At 34.6% G+C, this 23,521-nt stretch overlaps 1 protein-coding gene across 1 annotated transcript; it reads right to left on the minus strand.

The window, feature by feature from the left end:
* Positions 1–2,000: 2,000 nt before the first annotated feature.
* Positions 2,001–18,836, minus strand: SAMTL (mitochondrial substrate carrier family protein). The gene is made up of 7 exons (XM_022041118.2): positions 17,008–18,836; positions 12,009–12,426; positions 11,625–11,769; positions 10,661–10,779; positions 10,480–10,558; positions 3,438–3,671; positions 2,001–2,751 (listed from the first exon to the last, which is right to left on the minus strand). Exons 1-7 carry the CDS (start codon positions 18,170–18,172, stop codon positions 2,401–2,403), a joined length of 2,511 nt encoding a protein of 836 aa, XP_021896810.2. The 5' UTR covers positions 18,173–18,836; the 3' UTR covers positions 2,001–2,400.
* Positions 18,837–23,521: the final 4,685 nt, after the last annotated feature.

Consider the following 23,521-nt stretch of genomic DNA (forward strand, 5'->3'; position numbering starts at 1 on the left):
ACTTCTGTTGTTACCATCTTGCCTGAAAAAATGTGAGATGACAACTCCTTATAAATGATGATGCGAAAGCTTGTAGGATATTTTATGACCACTATAACGAAGTACGTCTGTAGTCATAGTCTTTACGAACATAGTGGTTAACACAGTCGTTATCATAATCATGTTATGGTGTTATGAGCCGCAAATCAACTATGGTGTGGCGAGTTACAAATCAGCTATAGTATAACGAGCTGTAAATCTGTTGTAGTTGAGCAAGCCGTAAGTTACCATTAGAGTCACCACAATGGTAGTTAGGAGTTCGTATTAGCCGATAGATAAAAAGTCATAACGGGTTTCGCGTGAAGTATGGTAAAAGACTTAATAACAATATCTGTCTAATTTGTTTGATTTTCTCTTTTGATGCACTATCTTTATATTATTTGTTGATCTTAATATTAAATGTTTTTTCTTATATCTATAGATCGTTAAAAAATGGTAATCAGAAAAAAATATTTTCTTAAATGCTTTTAATTTCACAAAAAAATTTTGAGTTGTCATTTTAATACTGTATGTCTTACTGAGTTTCATAGAACTCACTGTTTCTATGTTAGGCCCTCCCAGATGACATCGAAGATGATGTTTGCAATGAGCTGTCCAAGTTACCCCTTGAAGCTTATTTGGATCCCGTGGATCCTTGATCGTTGACGAATGCATGTCTTGTTTCGCACTCTGATGATTCCATTTACATAATGATAGACGTGACCATCTTTTGTATATTTTTATTTTTTGTATTTTATTATCATTTCTGACCTCAGTTGTATATGTAATTAGAAACTCATATATTTTGTAAGGAATTTTGAAAAATAAAATTTTTTACTGCATATATTATATTTAATGCATTCGTATTCTGTATTGATATCTGACACTCTTATGTTATAATTAGTATTGTTGATGTCACAGTGATGCTCCTACATTGCTTCTTGTTATCTTGAAAATGATGAGATCAATATTATATTCTGGATTAATAAGATACAATATTTTTATTTTAGCTTAGTGAAGAGATAATATCATTTGAATTCATAAAATAAAGGAACATATACTTCTTTTATTCAAATGTAAATCATTAATTATTTAAAATAATATTTACTAGATTGTTTGAAAGAGGCTTCTCAACGTTGTTCCTTGGAGCCCATTGAGCTTGAGTGTTAGCTAAAGATATTATGTTGTCAAGAGGTCCATCAAATTTTATAAAAATTAAAATGCTTTTAATAAACCCTAATTTCAAGTATGATATTCTACACCCTTTAATCTAGGGTTTTGAACAACCATCTGTCACAAAAGACCTGGAGACGATGAATATCATTCGCTTTAGATTCCACAATATAAGGATCTGGATTAGGTATGCAATCAGTCCATGCTTTTGGTCCTTCTTCATAGTCCTAAGTAGAATAGATAATGGTCGCGTTCTCCCTAGGCACAGCATCACAGTATATACGAGTGATTATCAGTTTGTTAGTGGAACCTTGTGGGACTCATCTATACCTGCTAGCAAAATGAAATGTTGAAAATAAAAGTTTTTATGTAAGTGTGTCTAACCATCTGACAACATCAATCCTTAGCAACTAAATTTGCAAATAATTATAGTTAAATCTATTAAACAACCATGAAATGCCCCAATCTTCAGTAATTATTTTTAAAAAATAAAAATGAAAGGAAAAAAACTTTAAGAGAGACAGAGGGCTTATGGAATAGACTTTGTTCAAATAAGATCTTAACCTTCATTTCTCCTTGTCATATTGTACAAATACTTATTTTACTCGATGTAACAATTAATCTAAAACTCTAAAGTTCCTCCTCTTGATTTAATTTAATGGTCACTTCACCAACTATGTTATCTCCTTATAAGTTACATATCAATTTAACATGGGTTTGTCTTTGGTAACTAATGACCATTTCTATTCAAGAGAGAAGGGACTACTTGTGTATAAAAAAATAAAAAAAAAATTCTCAGTAACTGAAAATCTCTCCAAAAAAAAATTTTTACTGCAATTTCTCTTGGACTCGAAGTCTTCATGACACTGGACAAGGCCACTGATTTGTTTGTTTCTCTCTTGCCCTAAAGATGACTGTACAAATGTACACAAATGGAAATCAATTTGTAAAATACAAAAATTAAGCCAATTAAGATATTTGAACAAACCATTCCCGGAAGAAAAGACAGTATAGAGAAAGGAAAATTTTGAGGAAAAGAAAACGAGGAAGAAATTGTAAATGTCTTTAATCAAGGTAGATTTGTCGACAGATAAAATCTTGAACTTCATGCAGCTTTGAGTTTCAGAAAAAAGCACCAGCAGAATTTTGTTGCCATCACCAAAAAACAGCATAGCTCGAAGGCTGTAGTTGAAGGCAACATCTTTTTTTCTATCTAGAACTAACCAGTTTTCTCTGGGACAACTGGTCCCCAAGAAGATCCTCGTTTTTAACCATAGCTTTCCTTGCAAGCTCATACCCTGCAAAGTTCATCGCACCTAGCGGAGCAATCCAGAAAAACCTTGGCACTGCTCCCTTGAATAAGCCAAGGGGTCCCTCATGGCGAAGTATGGAGAAAGCTACCATCGACATTGATACAGGTCGGCCCTGTGGAGCAGTCATCATCCTAGTTTTCATAACATCAAAAGGTGTGGTTATAACAGCTGCTAGCCCTCCAGACAAAGCGCCAACCACAATTGTTTCCCACGGCTCCAGTTCCCGACCTAGAAGTTTCTGGGCAACCTAGAAACACCACATGCAAACCCATAAAATTATTATTATCAATCAATTTAGTAGAACCATGAACGTTAATTGAGAATAGATAATAAATTAACTGAATTGTTGTTGGGGAAACAACACATTTGATGTATTAGCAATAATTTCAATAATCTAGAAGCTGTTAAACCAATTTCAGCCAGGTTTATACCACAGTTCAAGAGTGGAACTCAAAGGGGATAGAACCGATTCCTGGCTGATACCTCTATAGAGGAATATTTTCTCTTTTTCATCAGATTAGGGTAAATGAATATATAGAAACCCGTACTATCTATCTACTTAAGAGAAGTTACTCTTGGCCTTTTCTATGAAAAATTATCTTTTACTTCTCTTACAGGATTAACGAGTCACCCTGTTCTTGTATTTATGTAATTCTATTAGATGCATCTCCTTTCTTAATAATGCACAAATTCTATTTCACTGATCAATTTATGAAGTTCAGAAATGCAAATCATAAGGAAAAAAACACCGCATAACTGAGATTTATCAGGAGAATGAAATCCCTTTTTATATGTTGTAATGATCAATACATGTGGAAGGGATGGGAGTGACAACAGAGAGAAACTAAAACTGGCACCTGCATCAATGCACTCAAAATTTTTTGCAAGTTGGAGTAATATATTGTAAGTCTTGTTCTAGAGAAAATTGATTACCTTCTTAGATTCGGCATAGAGCCCCATGCCAGCAACATAAAATGGAACCTCACGGCAAAGCGTCGCTCCAGTCCCACGGAAGAAACCCTTTAAGCCATCTTGATGCCAGGTGCCAACAATAGCCTCCTGAACATTGTCAAAAATACCAGCCTGCAACCTCTGCTTGAGTACCTCACATGGAATCCGTACTGCTGTCCCCAAAAATGTGCTGCATAATGATGCTAAAGATTGAACCTACATGAAATGCACTTGCACATAAGATTTCATAGTACTCTAAGGTCAGATTGAAACCTAAGAAACGCCAGAAGGAAAACAAAAGGACTAAAAGAGGAGTCAAGTTGTGGATTTAAAGTTAGAACTTCGAACTTTTGCCAATGGTGTTGGATAAAAAAGCACTCAGAGCCTAGAATTCTCAAGTGTTACACCTCCATATCTTTTTTGCATTCTCTAAGTGGCAACCCTAATATCCATATCAATTATTTATTCCAGAATTTTTGGAAGGTGAAAGTTCCCACTAAGGTTGGAGTTTTGCTTGGACCGATGTTCTGAAAAGGATAATACCAAATTATGTTCTCCAAAATTGGATACTGCCTAGAGCTCTTTCTCCAGTCATTAGTTTGATGTGTTTCCATGGTTTGTAGAACAGTTGTCACATTTATCTCCATTTTTTTCTAGTTTGGATATAGAACTTATTATTTTATTTAGTTGTGGTTTAATGGGTGCATCTCCCTAGTGTGGAGATTTATCTCTACTACCTTGTGGGGTATAGGGACAACAAAGGAGAATAAGGTGTTGCTATGAGGGATTATTTTAGCTGGTTTTTGGGTTCTTTAGTTGGAAGGGTTGCAAGAATCTTCAAGCATCAACTACAACCGCATCAGAGGGCTTGGGACAGTATAACTTACTAAGTGAAACTATGCTTCACTTTGTGTTGAAGCCCACAGTTTCTTTTCAGGGTGCATAGAAACTGAATCTCTATTTGTCTAAAGAATTTTTATTTTTTGTTTTTGTATTCCTTGATTCATTTTCTTTTGTTTGAGGATACCTTAGGTAATCTTAACTCCGTGTGTGTGTGTAGCTGTGCAGCTCCTAGAGAGAAAGCACTCAGGACTCAGTGTGAGGTAAAAATCAAATCTAATGTGATAATAAATGAGGACAAGATTTGTGACAAGCAGGAGACCCATGTGACAACAGAAGGATAAAAACGATCATGCAATAATGTGCTTCCAGGACACATTAGGAAGTACTCCCGAACAGAAAGTGACCACGAAGGATCTATACAGAACCAGGGCAACAAAGAAAGTGAACAGGGACCTCGAAGGAATTAAACCAACATTGAGACAATCTAGAAGAAGAAGAAATATAAGAGGCGACTTAAAACGAGGAAGTTATTGAGCAACACAGCTAAGGAGAGGCTTGGCCCAAGGATTCCACCCCAAAAGCAAGCCCAAAACACCATTTGGGTATGGTACTGATTGGATACACGTGTGGGCACACACGTGTGAGCCAGAGTACCCGCACATGCAGAAAGAACGCCCACGCAAGAGAGCATGCAGAATGCACGAGACAGCCGCACCCATGCGCAGCAAGATCGCGCATACACACACACATGCATCAACCACATGTGCACAGAAAGAGACGAATGCCGATCAGGCTAGTCACATGTCTCAAGAGCGCACATGTGTGTGCATGCCCAGCCAGCCCTGCGCTGGGGCGCACATGCACGAGAAACCCTGCCTCATGCAGCAGACGCATGCCATCTGCAGACGCGCATGCCAAATGCACGTGGACAACCTGTCTGCATCCTTTGAGTCCGATTTGGACTCCTTTTGCTTTTCCTTTTTGCTTTCTAATTCCATTGCAGATTCCTAATTAAACTCCAAGCAATTTCAGCAAAAAAAAGAGCAAGGAGAGGATCGGCCAAGAGAGAATAAGAGTTTTAGTGAAATTTAAATTAGCATATTTTATTAATTTCCTTTGAATTTTATATTAGGATTCTTTTATTTAATTAATTTCCAGCAAGAGTCCTAGTTAAATTAGTGTTTAAGACTTCAAGTAGGAATACGTAATCCTACTACGAGTCAGATTAGACAATAAAGATCTATATAAGGACCTTAATCCTTAAGTTGTAATCGCAATTCAAGAATTCCTAAAATTAATGAAGTGTCAAGTTTTTCCTTGCTTTCTTAAAATTAGTTTTACAATTTTGTGAGTGTTCTTCAAGTTCTTCAAACTAGTAAACTTTCAGAAATCTTGTTGAGTTAGGGAATCAGGATTGACTTATTGGGTAAGTTGTGGTGTCCTTCCTTTTTCGTTTAATTTTTCAATTATCTAGATTATTGTATTCCATATTGGTGAGTGTAGTTTCAAGTAAGGCGAGTGAATTAGGTGGTTAAAATATTCTGATCATACATGGTGTGGGTTCTGGGAGTATTATGATCCTTCCAAATCCGTACTGCGTCAAAATCCCTAACCGAAATGAAAATCTTAGGATTTCTTTACCACTTCATAAGCATTCCTTAGAACTCGATGCGAAGTGTCCTAGATTAATTAAAGGAGATTTGAGAGAAAGATACAATTAGGAGAAATCAAACAGGCCGTAGAATGCTAACATTAAACGTGCATTTTGTTCATATTTGCTGTAGGCTAAACAGAAAAGAAAGCCAGAATTCTAATCCCCATTTTGAAGTAATTTGCAGCCATGTTCAGGTAAGAATTGGGTAGTTTCATTTGCAGACCTTCATATTTTATAAAATTGTTTATGTATTTAAAAATTCTACATATTATTTCATGTTTTGTTTTGGTATATTTTTCTGAAAAATTAGCATTTGAATGTGGACTGTGTGAATGGTTTTCTGTGAATTATATACTGATATACGAATGTATAACTAAATGTTGAATTATATATATGTATGTTAGTCATTGTGGATGTGCAAATATGCGTGTGTATGTGTGAATAATCGTATCGGTATATGTATAAATGGTGAACAATTACGTATAAATTAGGATATATGCATCAGTATGTGTGAGTGTATAACTTGTATACTATATGTATAGAATTCAACTGTGAAATTGTGTGTATGTGTACAGATGGGTGACTGTGTGGAGTATATTGTATGAAATGCATGTAAGTAAATTGCTAAGTGTGTGTGGTAGGTACTGTGTAGGTTGTGTGATTTGTGTTGTTCTGTGTGTTGTATTGTGGGAATACGCAAGATAAGTTGTATCTATATGAATATATGTATTATGTAAGGGAATATGGTGTTTGAACATATGTCAATACATATGAGAGTCGGTATATATGTAAGTATATATGTAAATGAATTTAGTGTATTGGTTGTATGTATATGTGCATAAATTAGGTGTAAAATGTATATGCTACTAAACTGTGCAGTATATGCGTGGGAATGTGTGTATGTTTGTTAGTTGGAGTTAGAGGAAGCAAGCGTTTTAAGTTGTGCATCTAGGTGTTAAGAGTGATGAATTTGATTGACAAAATAGTACAATAAGAACCTTTAAAAGATGAGGAAATCCGTTTAGCAGGAACCAAAGAGCCTTGTGTGAATATGGTGTTTGTGGCAAACCCTACAGTGGATACAGCCTCAGTCGGACGTGACTGAGAAGTTCTATATCGAATGGGGTTGAAAATTTGTTATCTGGTACCCATAGTCCTTTGGGGAATAGGGTTCTGAATATGTTATCTAGTACTTATACCCCTTCGGGAAATGGGGTCTATTATCTATTTGAGTATCCACATATACAAAGGACCCTTATCTGCTCTTGATGGTTCTAGTAAAAACGGCATCGCACAGTGAAACACTACATAATAATAAAAAAAGAATATTTAAATTGTGAAAATTGTGCATAAGTAATCGTGTTTGTGATTTTTTATTAGTGTTATGCAATGATGTTTGTGACTTTGAAAAATGTTATATGAGTTTGGTTTGAAATATTTGTGATTTGGAAAAATGATGTATGAATGTGAAATCTAATTATATAAAAGGAAATTTGATTATGTGAAAGAAAATCTAATCATGTGAAAGAGGATATGGAATTTCGATTTGTGATATTAGTATCTGTTTAAAGAAAAGAGATATTTGGAATGGATAATGAAAACAATGATTGTTTTTCCTATTGGACTTTTGTCAATAAAATTTTTATTTGTTTTATCAAACCTATGTAAATGTTTATTTGCATATCTCTATTTTGGATACTATCTTTTTCTTATTGAGATAGTGGAATTCTCACCTCAAATTTCCACAGTTATTTCAGATTAAGACGGGTTTGAAGTAAGCTTCAAGATTAGTAAGAACTTTGAAGAAAATTTCTAGTTTTGTTTTGTTGTAAAATAAACTAAGATAAGATATTTATTGTAAAGAAATTTTATAGAACCTCATGTATTGTAAATTTGTACAAGGGATGAATAATTTTAAATTTTATCAAATTGTTGTGCAATAGGTGAATTTTACACGTGTGGCAGTATTTTCTTCTGAAAAGAGAAGCTGGCACATTACACATATATGCTTACCAATTCGCAACCAGCAGATGTATTGACTAAAAGCTCAAACAATCTAGCACTCTGAACTCTTATCGACAAGTTAGGAATTGCCGACATCTATTTCCCATCTTGAGGAGTGTTAGAAAAATGGTGAATTAGGTTAAAGGGTACAAGAGTAAATTACATCCTACGTAATTGAAGTAGTTAATTGTATATTTTATTTTTTGTCCTAAAAGGCCTATATGTTAACAGCCATAATAATCAATAGAATACACATAAACTATTCTTTCTTGACAAGTTCATCATTGCATTGAACTTCCATAAAACTTTCTGTAGGTAGTGAAAGATCTTAAATAACAGTTCTTCTAGTTTCTCTACTTCGACTCTTTATCTTTTCCATTGACAGCAGATGCTCTAGGACATTTATATTTATTCATCTCTTCTGTAATTGGAGACTGTAAATTTACATTCTTTATGCCAAGCATAAAATGGTAAATGTTAGTAATGTTATCATGCTGAGCATTTCGATCATAAAGCTAAGGTTGACCTAGAAGAACAAGTGTGAATATCACAGGAACTACATATCACCAGATTGGACCATTGAGGTATGATGTCAAATAGAAACAAGACTTTGTTGAGTTACCAAAATGCTCGAATCCATCCAAGCTAGTCTATATGGTTCTGGACATGGCTGTGTCTAAAGATTGAGTCGTTCAACTGTAGATATTGAAACAAGATTTCTGCAACATTCTTCATGAATAACAAGTTTCTTATATTTATTTCTACAACGAGCTACAGTTTGGAAAATTGGATAACACTTCAGATTTTTTTTTACTTGAACTGCAAAGTTGCGCTTAACCACAGTCAAGAAAGAAAGTTGCACTTAACCACAGTCAAGAAAGAGTTGTCCCTTCTATTATCCTCGAGCAACAACTCATTCTCTTCCTTACAATTTGAAATGTTGAAATCTTTTCCATCACACTAACTTTTGTGAAAGAGACTACAAAATAAGAAGAGTGAACAAGAATACCTCGTTTTGAACTGCTAAAAATGGGCCTGGAACTGGATAAATAGGTCTAGGTAAACCGGTCTGCCCAAACCCAGCACAAAAAGTCAAAGCAGAGCACTATATTTAACTACCCACTAGCCGGTGCACACATGTGGAGTCCATGCACCGACTTCCAGTGACCAGTCAACAACGATATTGGGTCAATCAACTTGAATGAAGGTGGCAATAGTAGATCGGAGGTGGGTGTAAGACATGATTATGCAGAAGTATGGGAATGAGGGAGACAGCGGCTGGGAGAACTTGCACTAGCTATTATAGTGGTATCTGATGGAGTTTCGCAGCGGGGCTTCAGGAGTTTGCAGATCAGAACCTTCTGGAGCTAATGGCGGTGGCAGAGCTGACCACCTTCAGCGATATCTGGTGAATGGTGTTCCAGTGAATTTTTTGTTTAGGTAGCTTTTTTTTCAAATGGATTTGGGATTGTTTGGGTGTAGTGTAATGAAAATTTAGGCGTATTACCAAATTGATGTCGGACAAATAGGATTCATGTGTCAAATTAGGGATTCGGAGATAAAAACACACGTAGGGTTTCTTAACATTGCATCTAAAAAGTTTTAAACATCATATTTAAGGGTTTGATTGCACCACACAATCAAAATTTTGTGAAATTATAAATATATTTTATTAAATAACTTGAATGATGTCCCAAGAAGTAAAATTACAAATATATTTATAGTGCTTCCTAAGTAACTTTTACTAAGTAGGAGTAAACTAAGAAATAATAAATTAATAAGATTAGGAAACAATGGGAAGGTTTTAATCTCAAAAAAAAAAAAGGAGACGAGGAAAACTAATATTAACACAGATGTGGGCTATTAAAACAAATAGGAAATCTAAATATTAAAGAGAATAAAATCCTAAAGTTATACAAACCTATAATATTAGACTTTTAAATAATATAATAGTTTTACATTTAAAAGAATTATATCCCCAATCTATCTAGGTATAACAACTTCTACACAATGTTTCTATTTAGCTTATTTTTCTATTTACTCAATTTTCTATATTTTCTATTTTTAATTGCATTTGGTGCCTGTAAGTAAGGTACCCTAACTTAGTTATTAAGTAAACGATTAATGATTACTATTCAAATGTGGAGATATATTGCTTTTATTTTTAAGATCCGCGATTTCAACATTTTGTTCTTAATAAATTTCTCTAAGTTTTGTATTCAAGCTTTCTTGTCCAACATCAGTAACATTTATGGATAAATCATGAGTTACTCTAAGACTCTCGGATGGAATTGTTAAAACATGAGCTAAAATTGAAATCTTGATGCAGAAAACAACTACTATGATAAGAGACAGAGTACTTGTTTTTCTAGAGTTTAGTTTTTTAGGACTATTGCTTATCCTAAAGACATGAGCATTCACAAACTCCGGGCCAGAAGGCTCCAAAATGCAAACAGAAAAAGAATTTCTATTGCATGAAAAGAAAATTCAAGGAAAACCAAATAGTACAAAAGTAGTAATTACCTGGATTTCCGGGAGTGTTGGAGCAACATTTATCAACACAAGTTTACTTGCCTCAAATATTCCTGTTCGCAGACCATGGCTGCAAAGTCAACAACAATAGCTGTAGGGATAAGTTCATGCCACAAAGCAGTAGCAAAAAGAAAAAAAAAAAAAGAGAGAATTAGGGTAAAAAGAGAGGAACCTTGAAAACTGTCCAAGAATTGCTGGAATTGATCCCCTGTATAATCCTCGAACTCCAATTTGAGGAAGCTTTGAAATTATCTCAGGAAATGTTGATGTTGATGACGCTTGAACCCGTGTCTGGTAAACCCAAAAGAAGTAACTTCATGACATCACCTTACGAAACAAACAAATCTATGCAATCAAAGATTGTACCAAGAAAATCAACAATCACATGCTTGAAGATTTGCATGCATACCAATATCTTAATCCTAAGTGACACAGAACAAAAACTGCTTAACAGAAACTTGCCTTTGTGTCCACTATTCTTGTGTCGCAGAAAGGAACACCAAGCAGCATTCTCTTTTTCAAGTGAATTGACATATGTTTACGTGATTCAAAATCTAGGTTGGCAGCTACCAAAAAAACAAGGACCTTTTTCCACAGCTGATATTTTGAAGTATATCTAGATTGCTTGCACATGCTTTTTTTGTACATAGGTGGCATCCCTAGGTGCTTAGTGAATATCATTTTTTTCTACTAAAGAACATTAACAGGACCATGAGCTATCAGTTACTAAACTGCACCAGCCATCAAATAGGCAAACTATCCAAACCAAACAGAACACATCAAGGAACCTTTTTCTATGATTGTACAGAGTGCTTGCAACTGGGCTCCTTAGCACTACAATTACAATTTCCATGAAAGTATTGCTACCATCCACAGGCTCTGCTATCACATATAGCTGCAACTCAGAAAAGGTCTGATTACATCGGGCAAATGCTCATGTAAGACCTCAATGTGCCAACAAAATTCTGTGACAGCATCCCGTCTAAATAGTTTATCCACAACTAAGAACTTTGAACAAATATCTAACATACTAAAGCTATTGTAACAGATTGATTTAGGGCACATTTCAACAGAAGATTTTGTTATATGAAAATTTCACGTGCATGATTATCCAACTATAAAGCTGTAAGATTTGCCTTAATTGTATCAATCGGGTGCAGTAAAGAAGTGGACAGGCCACTGGCAAGCCCTCCTGCTAATGCTGATTTCAGAACACTTCCAGCAGGTATTTCCACAGGTGGTGCAACAGCAACAACAGTCGCAGCTTCAAACCAGATATTCCTATACAAGTTACAAAGATAAGTGATCACCAAGGAAAAAAAATGATAAGTAATCTGTGTGATGCAAATCCTCTAAAAATATTGGTGAAAGTGGGAGGGACAAGAAACAAGGAAACAAAGATCAAGTTGGTGCAACTATAATTGTTCTGTATTTCCCATCTCAATGCCAAAGACATTTGGCATAAACTATGTATTTAACACTGAAAAAAAAAGTGCTCTCATTAGACAAATTCATCTTACCGAGGATCATCTTGTAGTATCTCAGAAGGCAGCAGGAGCATAAAATTCCGGAAATGTCCATATGAAATAGATTCTTCAGTATCTGCATTTAGAAACCGCATCATAGCAACAGCATTGTCTTCATTGGCAGGAAGCCCAGCATTCTTGAGTGATGCCAGTATCTCACTCTTTTGCAGTGTCCCAGACTTGCTTAAACATAAAGTCGTATAGGCACGGAGAATTGTTGGTTCCTTCTGCTCCATCAAGGATAAAAACTGTTTCCAACCAAATGATTTTGAAAATAAGTGACTCCTTGTGCGGTGCATAAATTCTCTAGCATATCTCCGTGGCAATTTTCTTTTTCTCATTGCAATTTCAAGATCCTCCAAATTCACTTGGCCATCACCATCTCTATCTAGTTCTTCAAAGAATCTCCTACCTGCAAGCACAGACCTTAAGTTTTGGTGATAATTTGCATCACTAATCAAATAAAGAAAATATTGAACTTCCAACTGAAATCAAAAACACAAATCAACCAGGTGATTCCTTTTTCTCTTTTTAATTTCTTTTCTTGCCTTCTTCTTGATAATTCTGTCCTTGTAACAAGAAAAAAAAGGGAGAGAACAACTTCCATGACTGTTAATCAGAGATGGCTACAAGAAATATCATGGGTAATCACAATAACAAGCAGCAAATTATGGTAATTAAAAGAGCAGTACCATAAGAAAGTATGCATTACCAGCAACATATATATTATATTCCAAAAGCACAACCCCAAAATTTTTCAGAAAACAAACTAGTTTCAAGACTGCATAAGTTACCAAACCTAAGTTCTATATGTGGACTTCTGGGTACTGGCTAACATCAATTTCTAACATGGAATATTGCTTAGATGACAAAAAAGCTATGCAACTTTACATTTATGATCATTAACCTCCAAAAACAATTCTCACTATCATTAGCCAGCAAACACTACTTTTAAGATAGCATGACTGTCCAAAGGCATGGGATTTGCAAAAAGACAACTTGGTCACTGAATTTCACTGTTACTACCAAGCATTGACCCACAAGGGATAATCCAGCTGGCAAGGAGATAATCTTAGTCATCTGAATCTGATTCTTGTAAGTAAAACTCGTGAATCTAATAAACCCCAGATTGAAGCAAACTAATATGAAGGACTGCAGTAAACTTCATATTGGCTAGCATCATAGCTTAAGTTTGAAAGCAGTACATGCATCTATTGGTAAATTCCAGTGTAATGTTTCGAATTTATTGCTAATCCATAATTTATGTATATCAATTATATTTAGGCACATATATAACTAATAAGTAACACTATTATTTTAAATTAAAAAACCATATTAAGTATCTTCCCTTCCTTAAAAGTACCAAACAATATAAATAATGTTTACACACTCAAAATACAAATATAATAAATAAGTCAAAGTTATTTATAAAACTTTATCATTGAAGTTGTAATCCTGCAAAAAATTATCAAGGGCGAATTTATTAAAGTATTATCAAGGTTTAGCATAATATACAAAAACATGACTCTTTTGGAATTATACAAAAAGGAGATTTTACCAAATCTGACCCTTAAAACTCCTTAATTTTGTTAATTTTTCTGTCAATCACCCATTATTCCCTAATTTATTTTTCCCTCCAAAAAAAGATTAATAAACCAAAGAAGATTTTCATGAAACATATGTTACCTAGAAACAACATTGATTTGCTTTTCAAAAAAATTTGCCACAAGAAGGAAAGAAAGAAAATTGATTTATTTTCTCTTCATTTTTCGTTAACTTGCTCTCGTTCTTTCTGTGCCTAAGATCATGTCCCATTCACCACAAGCTTATCACCGTCACCAACCTTGTTCTCATCAACACAACTAAAAGCCACAAAAACACAGTCAAAGAAGCAAGATAGCAACAAACAGCAAAAATCACACCAGATAATACCAGTAACAGGCAAGCTCAGCAACCATAAGCAGAAGTTAGCTCTTATTTTTTTGAAATATCAAAGAGAGCGACTTATGTTTTGATTTAAACAGCAACGAATCACACAAAAAATTAAACCGCTAGCGACCATAAAAGAGAGCTTCTTGAAACACCCAAAACGATATCCCTATGTCTTGCATGGCATCATGGAACCACCTCGAGCAGAAGAAACAAAGCAGACTACAAGAACCCCATCCCGCGAACAAAACTAAACTAATGAAAAACACGGGATCTTAAATTTCAACAGAACAGTCTTTAATGCCCAAGATGTCCTAAAGCCAATACTACTCTTATTGAGAAGTAAAGAAATTACATTAATAGACACTGATAATTTGTAATAAGACCCAAATCATCACCTAAGCAACAGTAAAACCTGTAAGCACACATATATCATACCTGGTTGGAATTGGCCTTACAAGATGCAAGCATAACCAAACCAATAAAGCAACAAGACAAAATCCTGTTAGGCCTCCAAGAAAGCAAGGAGAACAATAAAAAAATTCAAAACATCTTGCAATGGTAAAGATTCTTCCTTCCCAGCAGTCTTGGACCCAAGAAAGACAGCCAAAGACAACAACTGATCGCCCAGCAGGAACATGCAGAAACTGACCACAACTTGAACAACAAATCATTGACCTCTCCACCACTAAAAGACAAAAAACTTTCTATTACTGCCACAGCTGAGAAGAACTATCAAAACCAGCAGCCTTATGAACAACAGGTTTACAACAGTGAGTTGAAGTTGAAGCTCAAACAGAAGTACAGCACACACAATTTCAATATGAACCAGAGGACCTAAACCCAATATTTAAACAGTAGCTGCCCAATCTTTCTCCATATATTAAATTTTACATTTGATTTTCCATAAATCCAAGGTTGAGGATGACAAAAGACAAAACGTAGGACCAGCGCAACTTTCTGAAGATCATGAAAACACTTACTAGAGTGCTTACCAAGGAAAGAGATCTTTACATTCAGGGCTTGAACAGGTGTCCAACAAGATCGACTTACAGCTCGAATTACAGTGTGGATTGTAGAGAAGTTTTAGCAATACAGTGGTGAGCTTGTAAAGGGCTAATGATGATGAGGATTACAGGGAGCTTATGAGGCCGGAGTTCAATTTTGGAATCTAGATCACGAGAAAAAGAAGATGGTTTTGGAGCAGCTATCAAGACAGCTGGTTGTCAGATCTCACAAGTTGCATTGTGGGGATGGGGAAGATTGATAAGTGGGAGAATAGAGGTGGTGTATCATACGATGGTGAAGACAAGCATCATGTTTTGATTGCAATCATCTCAAGAGTTTCAGGAATTGAAGAAGAACAAGCAGCAGCAGAAGATTGAAGACAGAGGCAGGGTAGCTGACCATGAAAGAGGGGAGAGGAGAGAGGAGAGAAGAGAGAGAAGAGAGTAAGAGAAGAAGGAACTGCCATGTGTTTTTGCTTAAAAATTAGGAGGTAAAAAATGGACCTCCCATTTTTGGTTTCCTCTTATTTCACCATTAACTTTAACAACTGTGATCTCACTTTTTTTGTAAGACAAATTTAATTTGTGCAATATTAATATTGTTTTTGTTCATTCAAATATGTAATCATGTTTTTGTAGAAGATGATAAACCTTAAAAATATTTGTGTAATTTGCCCTTAATTTAATTTTTTAAACTAACTACACTTTTAGGTTCAATTTTGTATCTTTAAATTACTAATTTTTTTAGTTTCATTTTTTATTTTTAAATAATAATTTACTCATGTTTAATTTTTTGTTTAAAAAACATTTTTGTATTGGTATGTCACTGCTTGCACCGACTAGTGTAATTAGTTTTACTAGTTACTAGGTCTCAACCAATATTTATGTGGTATAGAATTTTATTTACACTATACTGCCATAAATACATCAGTTGGAATGGAACACGACGGCAGGCCTGGTATTAAATACATTAATTTAGTCTCAGTGCAAAAAGGAAAACCTGGAAATACCCTAACCCATAAAACCAAAAAATAAATAAATAAACATATAGCAATGCAATGATGTTACAAACTGTAGCCATCCATCTAAAATAGACTGAAGCTACGCCTTGTAAAACCTACGTTCATAATCCACCAAAATCCAATATGCATTCAGAAACATGCTTCAACAATCTCTAAAGATTTTTATCCAAAACTTTTCTTATTGAAGAACCTTTTTCTCTAAGCTTTATCAAAATTTTGAATAAAAATCCACTCTCAACAGAACTCTGTTCTCAAATATTTAAACAAAGGAATTGAACTAAAATATCAAAAGGATAATGCTCAGTTTCGTAACTTCTAAGATTCTAAAAGCAGTTGCCCAAATATCAGCAACGCAATCTAAACTTCAACTTTGCATAACTACAAGGGAATTATTGATGGAAGTTCATTAATTGGAACCCAGTTAAAAGAAAAATGAATTCCAATCCTAATTCAATTGTAACACAGTAAAGATGTTGTATCAGACAATTGAAACTTCTATAATATAACAAAATCTCTATGTCGTTATCTCATAGTATTCCAGAACAAAATGCTATAGAAGGAACCATATCTTTATCATGAAGCTGACGTCAGGTAAAGTTTACAAGCTAATGAACTTTTGTGTAAATTTTTCCTACATCAGAAGAAAAAAAGAGCAAAAGAAAAGGTATCTCTCTGGATTTATCCCACAAATCAATAAAATCTACCAAAGATTATAATTTTTATAGGAAAAGGATAATGAACGTTCCAAGTAAATACACCATTATCAGAAGAAATGTGCCATTTACAATAGGATCAAACACTTTTCATCACTAACCTAGAGTCCCATTAAGAATAGAAACCTTCTACCATTTCATAATATATCTCATTTACCAGTCAAATATTTTCAATTTAATGGCAACTGATCTCATCAACAGCATAAAGAACTTCTTTTAGCCCAATAAAACAAATAAATACGATATAGAGAATTTAGGTGATTGAAATAATAAACAATAAATAAAATAGATAATTGATCACAGAGCAACTGAGAAACCATACCTTCAGTTTCTGTGTATCTAAAGAAATCCTGAACAGAAATTAGTTTCTTCTTGTCAGGATGATCTTTAGAAGATCGTCCAAGCTGCGGCAACAGCTCAATTAGTTCCGTCAAAGAAACAGTAGATAATGTGGATCTCAGCCGCTCCACATTTGACAGAGGAATACTAAGTATCCCAGTTGCTAGCTTCTGCGGAGAAGTAACCCCAGTTTCTTCCTTAGTTCCAGTACTAACACCATCATCATTTGGTTCATCTACAGAAGTTACTCCAACTATACCTGAAGGTATTCCTCCCACTCTTGCAAACTTCAAATTCCCCAAGAACACATTTACATCTGCTTTTCGACCTTCCCAGATGCTGGTTACAACCTTCAGATGACCAAACCGAGTCGAAGGCGGGGATGAGGACGAGCAAGGACTATCATTGAAATCACTTTGAGGCATAGACCAGTCAAATCTCTGAAGATTTTGAGACAAATGATCAAAAATAAAACCTATAAAGCATTCGAACGGCATCAGCTTCAGTTCCTTATCTTCTACTCCTTCGTTCTTCGAAAAATTAAAAAACTGACCTCTTGTTTCCCTCTGTTTAACTTCAGAAGAAGCTTTTGATTTTGATCCATGTCCAGACAAATGCATGTACTCTTTATCATCAACTCCCTTTTTTTGAATCCGCTTCTTCCCAGTTCTAAAAGGGCTTGGAAAAGCTTGAACAAAACCATTAACCAACAAAGACCAAGTCATCGCAAACTGCAAACAATTAACACAAGACCCATTATCATCTTTATTTGCATCCTTCACTTTTGACTCTTTCCTAATCCCCTCAACCTTACCATGCTCATTTCCGATATTCTGCGAAAAAACTCCTAACAACGTCTTGAACGGAACCTTAATGGACAAACCTCTTTTTCTCTCTTCACCAACCATACACTGCGCACCAGTACTGCCCTTCTTCTTTACCCCGCATATCTGCACCTTACCGTTCCTGTCACCACCATTAAACTCTGCAACTAATTCAAGATTATGTCCCCTGTTTCTATTGACTCCCCATCGATTTTCAAGATCCTTTGCCGCTTTCTTCAACCCATGTTCAAGCGGAGAAAGAGCTTCCTTAACTACTTGAATCGAATTGAAAATCGATTCAATTGGGTCATTTGCAGACACCATTACTACTCTCAAGAAGAGAAATCTCAAAATCCCCCACTTCCTTATCTCTCCCACTTGCTTTTCAGATTTCAACAAAACGTTTACACCGATTCACAAAAATGATGACCAGCAGAACAAATAAATACAAAATCAACCATAGACGAAGCCGCAAATCAAAATGAACTGCAAATAAATGAAACCCCAAATAACAGAAGAGAATTTACAGTGAGTGAAATGAACCAGACAGTGAGATCCGTTGAAGATAAGGTGGCAGTTGTATTGAATCCCCAGAACCCGATAAGCCCTAAGAATACGGAGAGGTAACCAAGTGCGCAACTTCCATATCCATATTTTCTCAATTTAACGACCCAGAAAAGAAATCAATCCATTTTTTCTGTTTCCTAGAAAAAACATTTAGGGAAAAAAAACTTGAAACTAAGACCATTTTGTTTCGTTTTCCATTGTACGGACTGCAAGGTTTGGTATAAAAGGCAGCAAAATTTTCAGATTTAAAAAAATAATAAGGATAAATTCGAGAATTCAGAGCCGATATGAAATTGTGAAGTGAAATTTTTTGTTTCTGGATTTTGCGATCAGATAGAAATAAATGGTGGCAGAGGAAGAAGATGAGAGCCTGTGGTTTCATTTAGTTGTATTTTATTTTATTTTTTCAACAAAATTGTCGAACATTGAATTTTTCAAAAGCAAAATAAATAACAAAAGAATTATACTTTTATTTAAAAAATGAATAATTGATGTGAATGGATAAAGGCTGACGTAAGACCATGTAGGAAGTATTTAATTGAACGGATTAAAACTTTATGTTTCAAATATTTAATGACAATTTTAAAACTAAACTATCTTATAGATTTTCTAGTTTAATGTTTTATCCGTTCACTAATAGGCATTTTGTTCTTTTATAGAAGAATCATAGTTTAACGTAATTTTGGTTTGCCAATTTTTTAAGGTAAATAAATGTTAAATACAAGGAGGATGTTCTCCAATTTCTTCTTTTTCAAAAAATATTAACAAGTTAAGGCTATGCATTTATAATGTTTCCTATTAATTTGATTCATCCTATTTTGCTAGCTTTATTAAGATTTTTCTTTTTTTAATTATAAAATTAAAAATAAATAAATTAAAATATGTATAAATAAAACATACACTAATAATAATATAAATAATTAATAATACTATAATTTTTAAAAAATAAAATATAAAACTCATAACTTAATTTGAATTCATATTTCTAAGTGTAAATATACACATTAATAATAAAACAAATAATCAATAATATCGTAATATTTTAAACTATATTTTTATAAATATATATAAAAATATAAATCATTCAACCATTAATTAATTTATAACAATAATAAATTAACTAAACCAAATAGAATCCCCAAGAAAACAATTCAATTAGATCAGAACTGTAGCGTTATTCTGGTTGTTAGTGAGTTGATGACGTGTACATAATAATTTTTTTATTTTGTTTCTTACGTTTTCCATTCATTAGGTGTGCAGTCTTCTGTTATCAGGTTGTTAGCCAGCTCATCCATTTATCTTTGTATATATGGACTGTAAAACCTCCTGTACAGACAGATTTTGGGAGAGAACTAAATTTTCTTTTCCATTCACATGGCCCTATCTCTACTCTATTCTTTTTTACTCTCATTTGTTCTTCATTAAATCACCATACGTACATGGTATCAGAGTAATCGATCTGGTGATATCTTGTACTGTTGATTCATTTACTGGACATGGCAGAGGAGCAAGGATTTGGTTCACAGTCTTCTCAACCTCAAGCTGTTAGTGTAGTTGATAATAGTGATCCATTATCTTTACACAGGTCAGATCATCCAGGTATGAATCTGGTTACTATTCCTTTAACAGGAAACAATTATTTGTCATGGGGTAGGTCAATGAAAATAGCTCTTGGAGCTACAGTTAAACTGGGTTTCATAAATGGAAAATGTGCAATGCCTGATGAAACTTCTCCAGAATATGAGAAGTGGATTCAAGTAGATTGTACGGTCTCTTCTTGGATTTTAAATTCTATTTCTAAGGATATTGTGGAGTCTTTTCTATACACCGCTAGTTCTAAGCAAGTATGGGAAGAAATTGAGGCTTAATTTGGAGAGTGCAATGGCCCTATTATTTATCATTTGCAGAAGAGAGATAAATTCTATTACACAGGGAAATCAAATAATGGTGCAATATTATACAAAGCTTAAGAGACTTTAGGATGAATTAAGTTGTTTAGTTCCTTTTCCTGAATGTACATGTGGGGCTGGGAAGTCTGTAGCAGACATGAATTCTTTTAATAGATTGATGCAGTTTTTAATGGGACTTAATGATTCTTATGATCACATTAGGAACCAGATACTGATGATGGAAACCTTTCCTAGTGTAAGTAAAGCTTATTCAATGGTTTTGAAAGTGGAAAAATAATGTGAAGTTCATATTTCTTATAAAGATATAACTGATAATGCAGCAATGCTAGCTAGAACTTCACAGTCCAAAAAGGATAGGTATACTTCAAAAGAGAGTCAAATAGGACTGACAAACACTACACTCACTGTGGGAAGGATGGTCATGTGAGGGACAATTGTTCTAAATTATCTGGTAACTGCACACACTGTGGAAGGGAAGGACATGTCAGGGAGCAGTGTTTCAAATTGAATGGCTATCCTGAATGGTACAAGGAGTACAAAGAAAAGAAAGGGAAACATATGGTTAACTGTGCAAATGCATCACTCCCCCTGCAAACGGATGCAGACATACAGAAGAAAGTGGATTGGAATAACGCTTCTTTAGCAGATATAGTTCAGAAGGAAATCAACAAGTTCATGAAGGACAAACAGGTGGAGGCCAACCAAGTTAACTTTGCTCATTTCAACGATTTTGCAGATTCAATACTTCATTATGCTTATAGTACATTGTCTCTTATTGATAAAGATTCTTAGATAGTGGATACCGGTGCTTCTAGCCATATATGCTCAAACATTAACTGACTTTCGCATTTTACCAAAGTTCATTCACCTACACCTGTATACTTGCTAGATGGAATTGTGAAAATGGTTCAAAATACGGGTACTGAATCACTCACCCTTAAACTACAGCTACAAAATACCTTGCACATACCTGAATTCCAATACAACTTACTTTCTGTTAACAAGTTAGCTGCCTTCTTCCATTTTACATTCGGAAACACCATTTGCTAAATTATATGGTAAGCCCCCAGATTATCAACGTCTTAAAGTGTTTGGATCCTTCTGTTTTGCCACAAATACTTTTTCCATCAAAGATAAATTTGCCCCTAGAGCCTTCAAGTGTATTTTCCTTGGTTACAATGTTGGTAAGAAAGCTTACGAAGTGTATGATATTGAGAATCATAAAATTCATTTTTCTAGAGATGTTATCTTTCATGAAAGTAAATGTCCCTTTTCAGCTCATACATCATCTAATTATGAATTATCTTTGCCTCTTCCCATTTCGCTTTTAAATGATCCTATTTCTAATCAACCATCCATTTCAGTCTCTTCCCCATTTTATTCATCAGATAACCATCAATCTCCTGCTCCTTCTAATCACTCCCAAGTAGTTCAACCAGTTAGACAAAGTTTGAGATTTAAAAAGAAACCTGCATGGCTTCAAGATTTTGTTTCTAATGTTCATGATCAGTGCACACAACAGACTTGTCCTAATACTTTCCCTTCATTTAATCTTATTACACATTCTGCAGGAACTGTTTATACACCACCAACTTATTCATATCTTCACACTAACCGTTTATCTAACAACTCGACATAAATAATGCTTTTCTCCATGGATTTATTGATAAGGAAGTGTATATGACTCCTTCTGCAGGTTATAGCAAAGCTAAACCAGGTCGAGTGTGTAAATTACTTAAGTCTTTATATGGACTTCAGCAAGCTTCAAAGCAATGGAACATTGAGTTTACTAAGCAGCTGCAGATTTTTGGATTTCAACAGTCAAGTGCAGATCATTGTCTCTTTGTCAAGTCATCCTCTACTTCATTTCTAGCTTTGTTAGTATATGTAGATGATGTACTTATAACTGGTACTAATGCAGCAGATAGTGAAGCAGTTAAGAAATTTCTTCATGCCAAGTTTACTATTAAAGACCTTGGAGCAGCAAAGTTTTTCCTTGGCATTGAAGTTGCAAGGTCTCCATCAGGTATTTTTCTTAATCAATGGAAGTATGTACTGGATATCTTGGAAGATACAGGACTGTTGGGTTCAAAACCAGTTTCTACTCCACTTCTAAGGAATTTCAAATTCATAGCAACAAGCACTCCTCATTATGATCCTGAACGTTATAGAAGACTAGTTGGAAGATTGTTATATCTAAATCTCACCAGGCCAGGCATCAGTTATACTGTTCAACAATTAAGCCAATTTGTTAACTCTCCTTATCACCAGCATTGGGATGCAGCAACTCATCTTCTTTGATACCTTAAGAGTTGTCCTTCTAAGGGCTTATATTTTTCTGCTGGTGGTGACCTTCAGTTAACATCATATTGTGATGCTGACTGGGCCTCATGTAGGGATAGTAGACGATCTCTCACATTCTATTGTATCTTTCTTGGTTCTTGTCGCATTTATTGGAAAACCAAGAAACAGTCCACCGTGTCACATTCTTCAGCTGAGGCTGAATATCGAAGCATGGTATCTACAGTTTGTGAACTTATTTGGCTCTCTTATTTGCTACGTGATTTGCAGATTCCAATATCCACACCTGATTCTTTATTCTGTGATAACAAGGCAGCAATTCATATCACAAAAAATCCTATTTTCCATGAACAAACGAAGCACTTGGACATAGACTGCTATTTAGTACGTGATCATTTCAAACAAGGCTTCATTCTGCCACAACATGTTCCTTCTACATCACAATTGGCAAAACTTTTCACAGTCTCTTTCTGCCCCTGGCATTCACACACCATTTATCCAAGTTGGGCTTGTGTGATGTTCACCAAACTCCAACTTGAGGGGGGAATGTAGCGTTATTCTGGTTGTTAATGAGTTGATGACGTGTACATAATAATTTTTTATTTTGTTTCTTATGTTTTCTATTCATTAAGTGTGTAGTCTTCTGTTAGCAGGTTGTTATCTTTGTATATATGGACTGTAAAACCTCCTGTACAGACAAATTTTGGGAGATAAATAAATTTTCTTTTCCATTCTCATGGCTCTATCTCTACTCTATTCTTTTCTAGTCTCATTTGTTCTTCATTAAATCACCATACGTACAAGAACTTATTGCTACCATTCATCTCATTATTGGTCAAGCTTTCAATACATATTTTCTTGACATGGATTTCAACGATGAGATATCATTGCACAT

Source organism: Carica papaya, chromosome 6 (genome assembly GCF_054855325.1).
Source record: "Carica papaya isolate Zhongbai chromosome 6, ASM5485532v1, whole genome shotgun sequence".
Classification (NCBI taxonomy): domain Eukaryota; kingdom Viridiplantae; phylum Streptophyta; class Magnoliopsida; order Brassicales; family Caricaceae; genus Carica; species Carica papaya.

What these genes read in the sequence shown, in the direction of transcription:
- SAMTL (XM_022041118.2), bottom strand. Translation starts at nt 18,172, where the DNA reads ATGGTGTCTGCAAATGACCCAATTGAATCGATTTTCAATTCGATTCAA. An exon ending in TAGATACACAGAAACTGAAG is followed by an intron (nt 12,427 to 17,007) that starts GTATGGTTTCTC and finishes CTGTGCTTGCAG; the next exon opens with GTAGGAGATTCTTTGAAGAA. An exon ending in ATTCTTGGACAGTTTTCAAG is followed by an intron (nt 10,559 to 10,660) that starts GTTCCTCTCTTT and finishes TTGACTTTGCAG; the next exon opens with CCATGGTCTGCGAACAGGAA.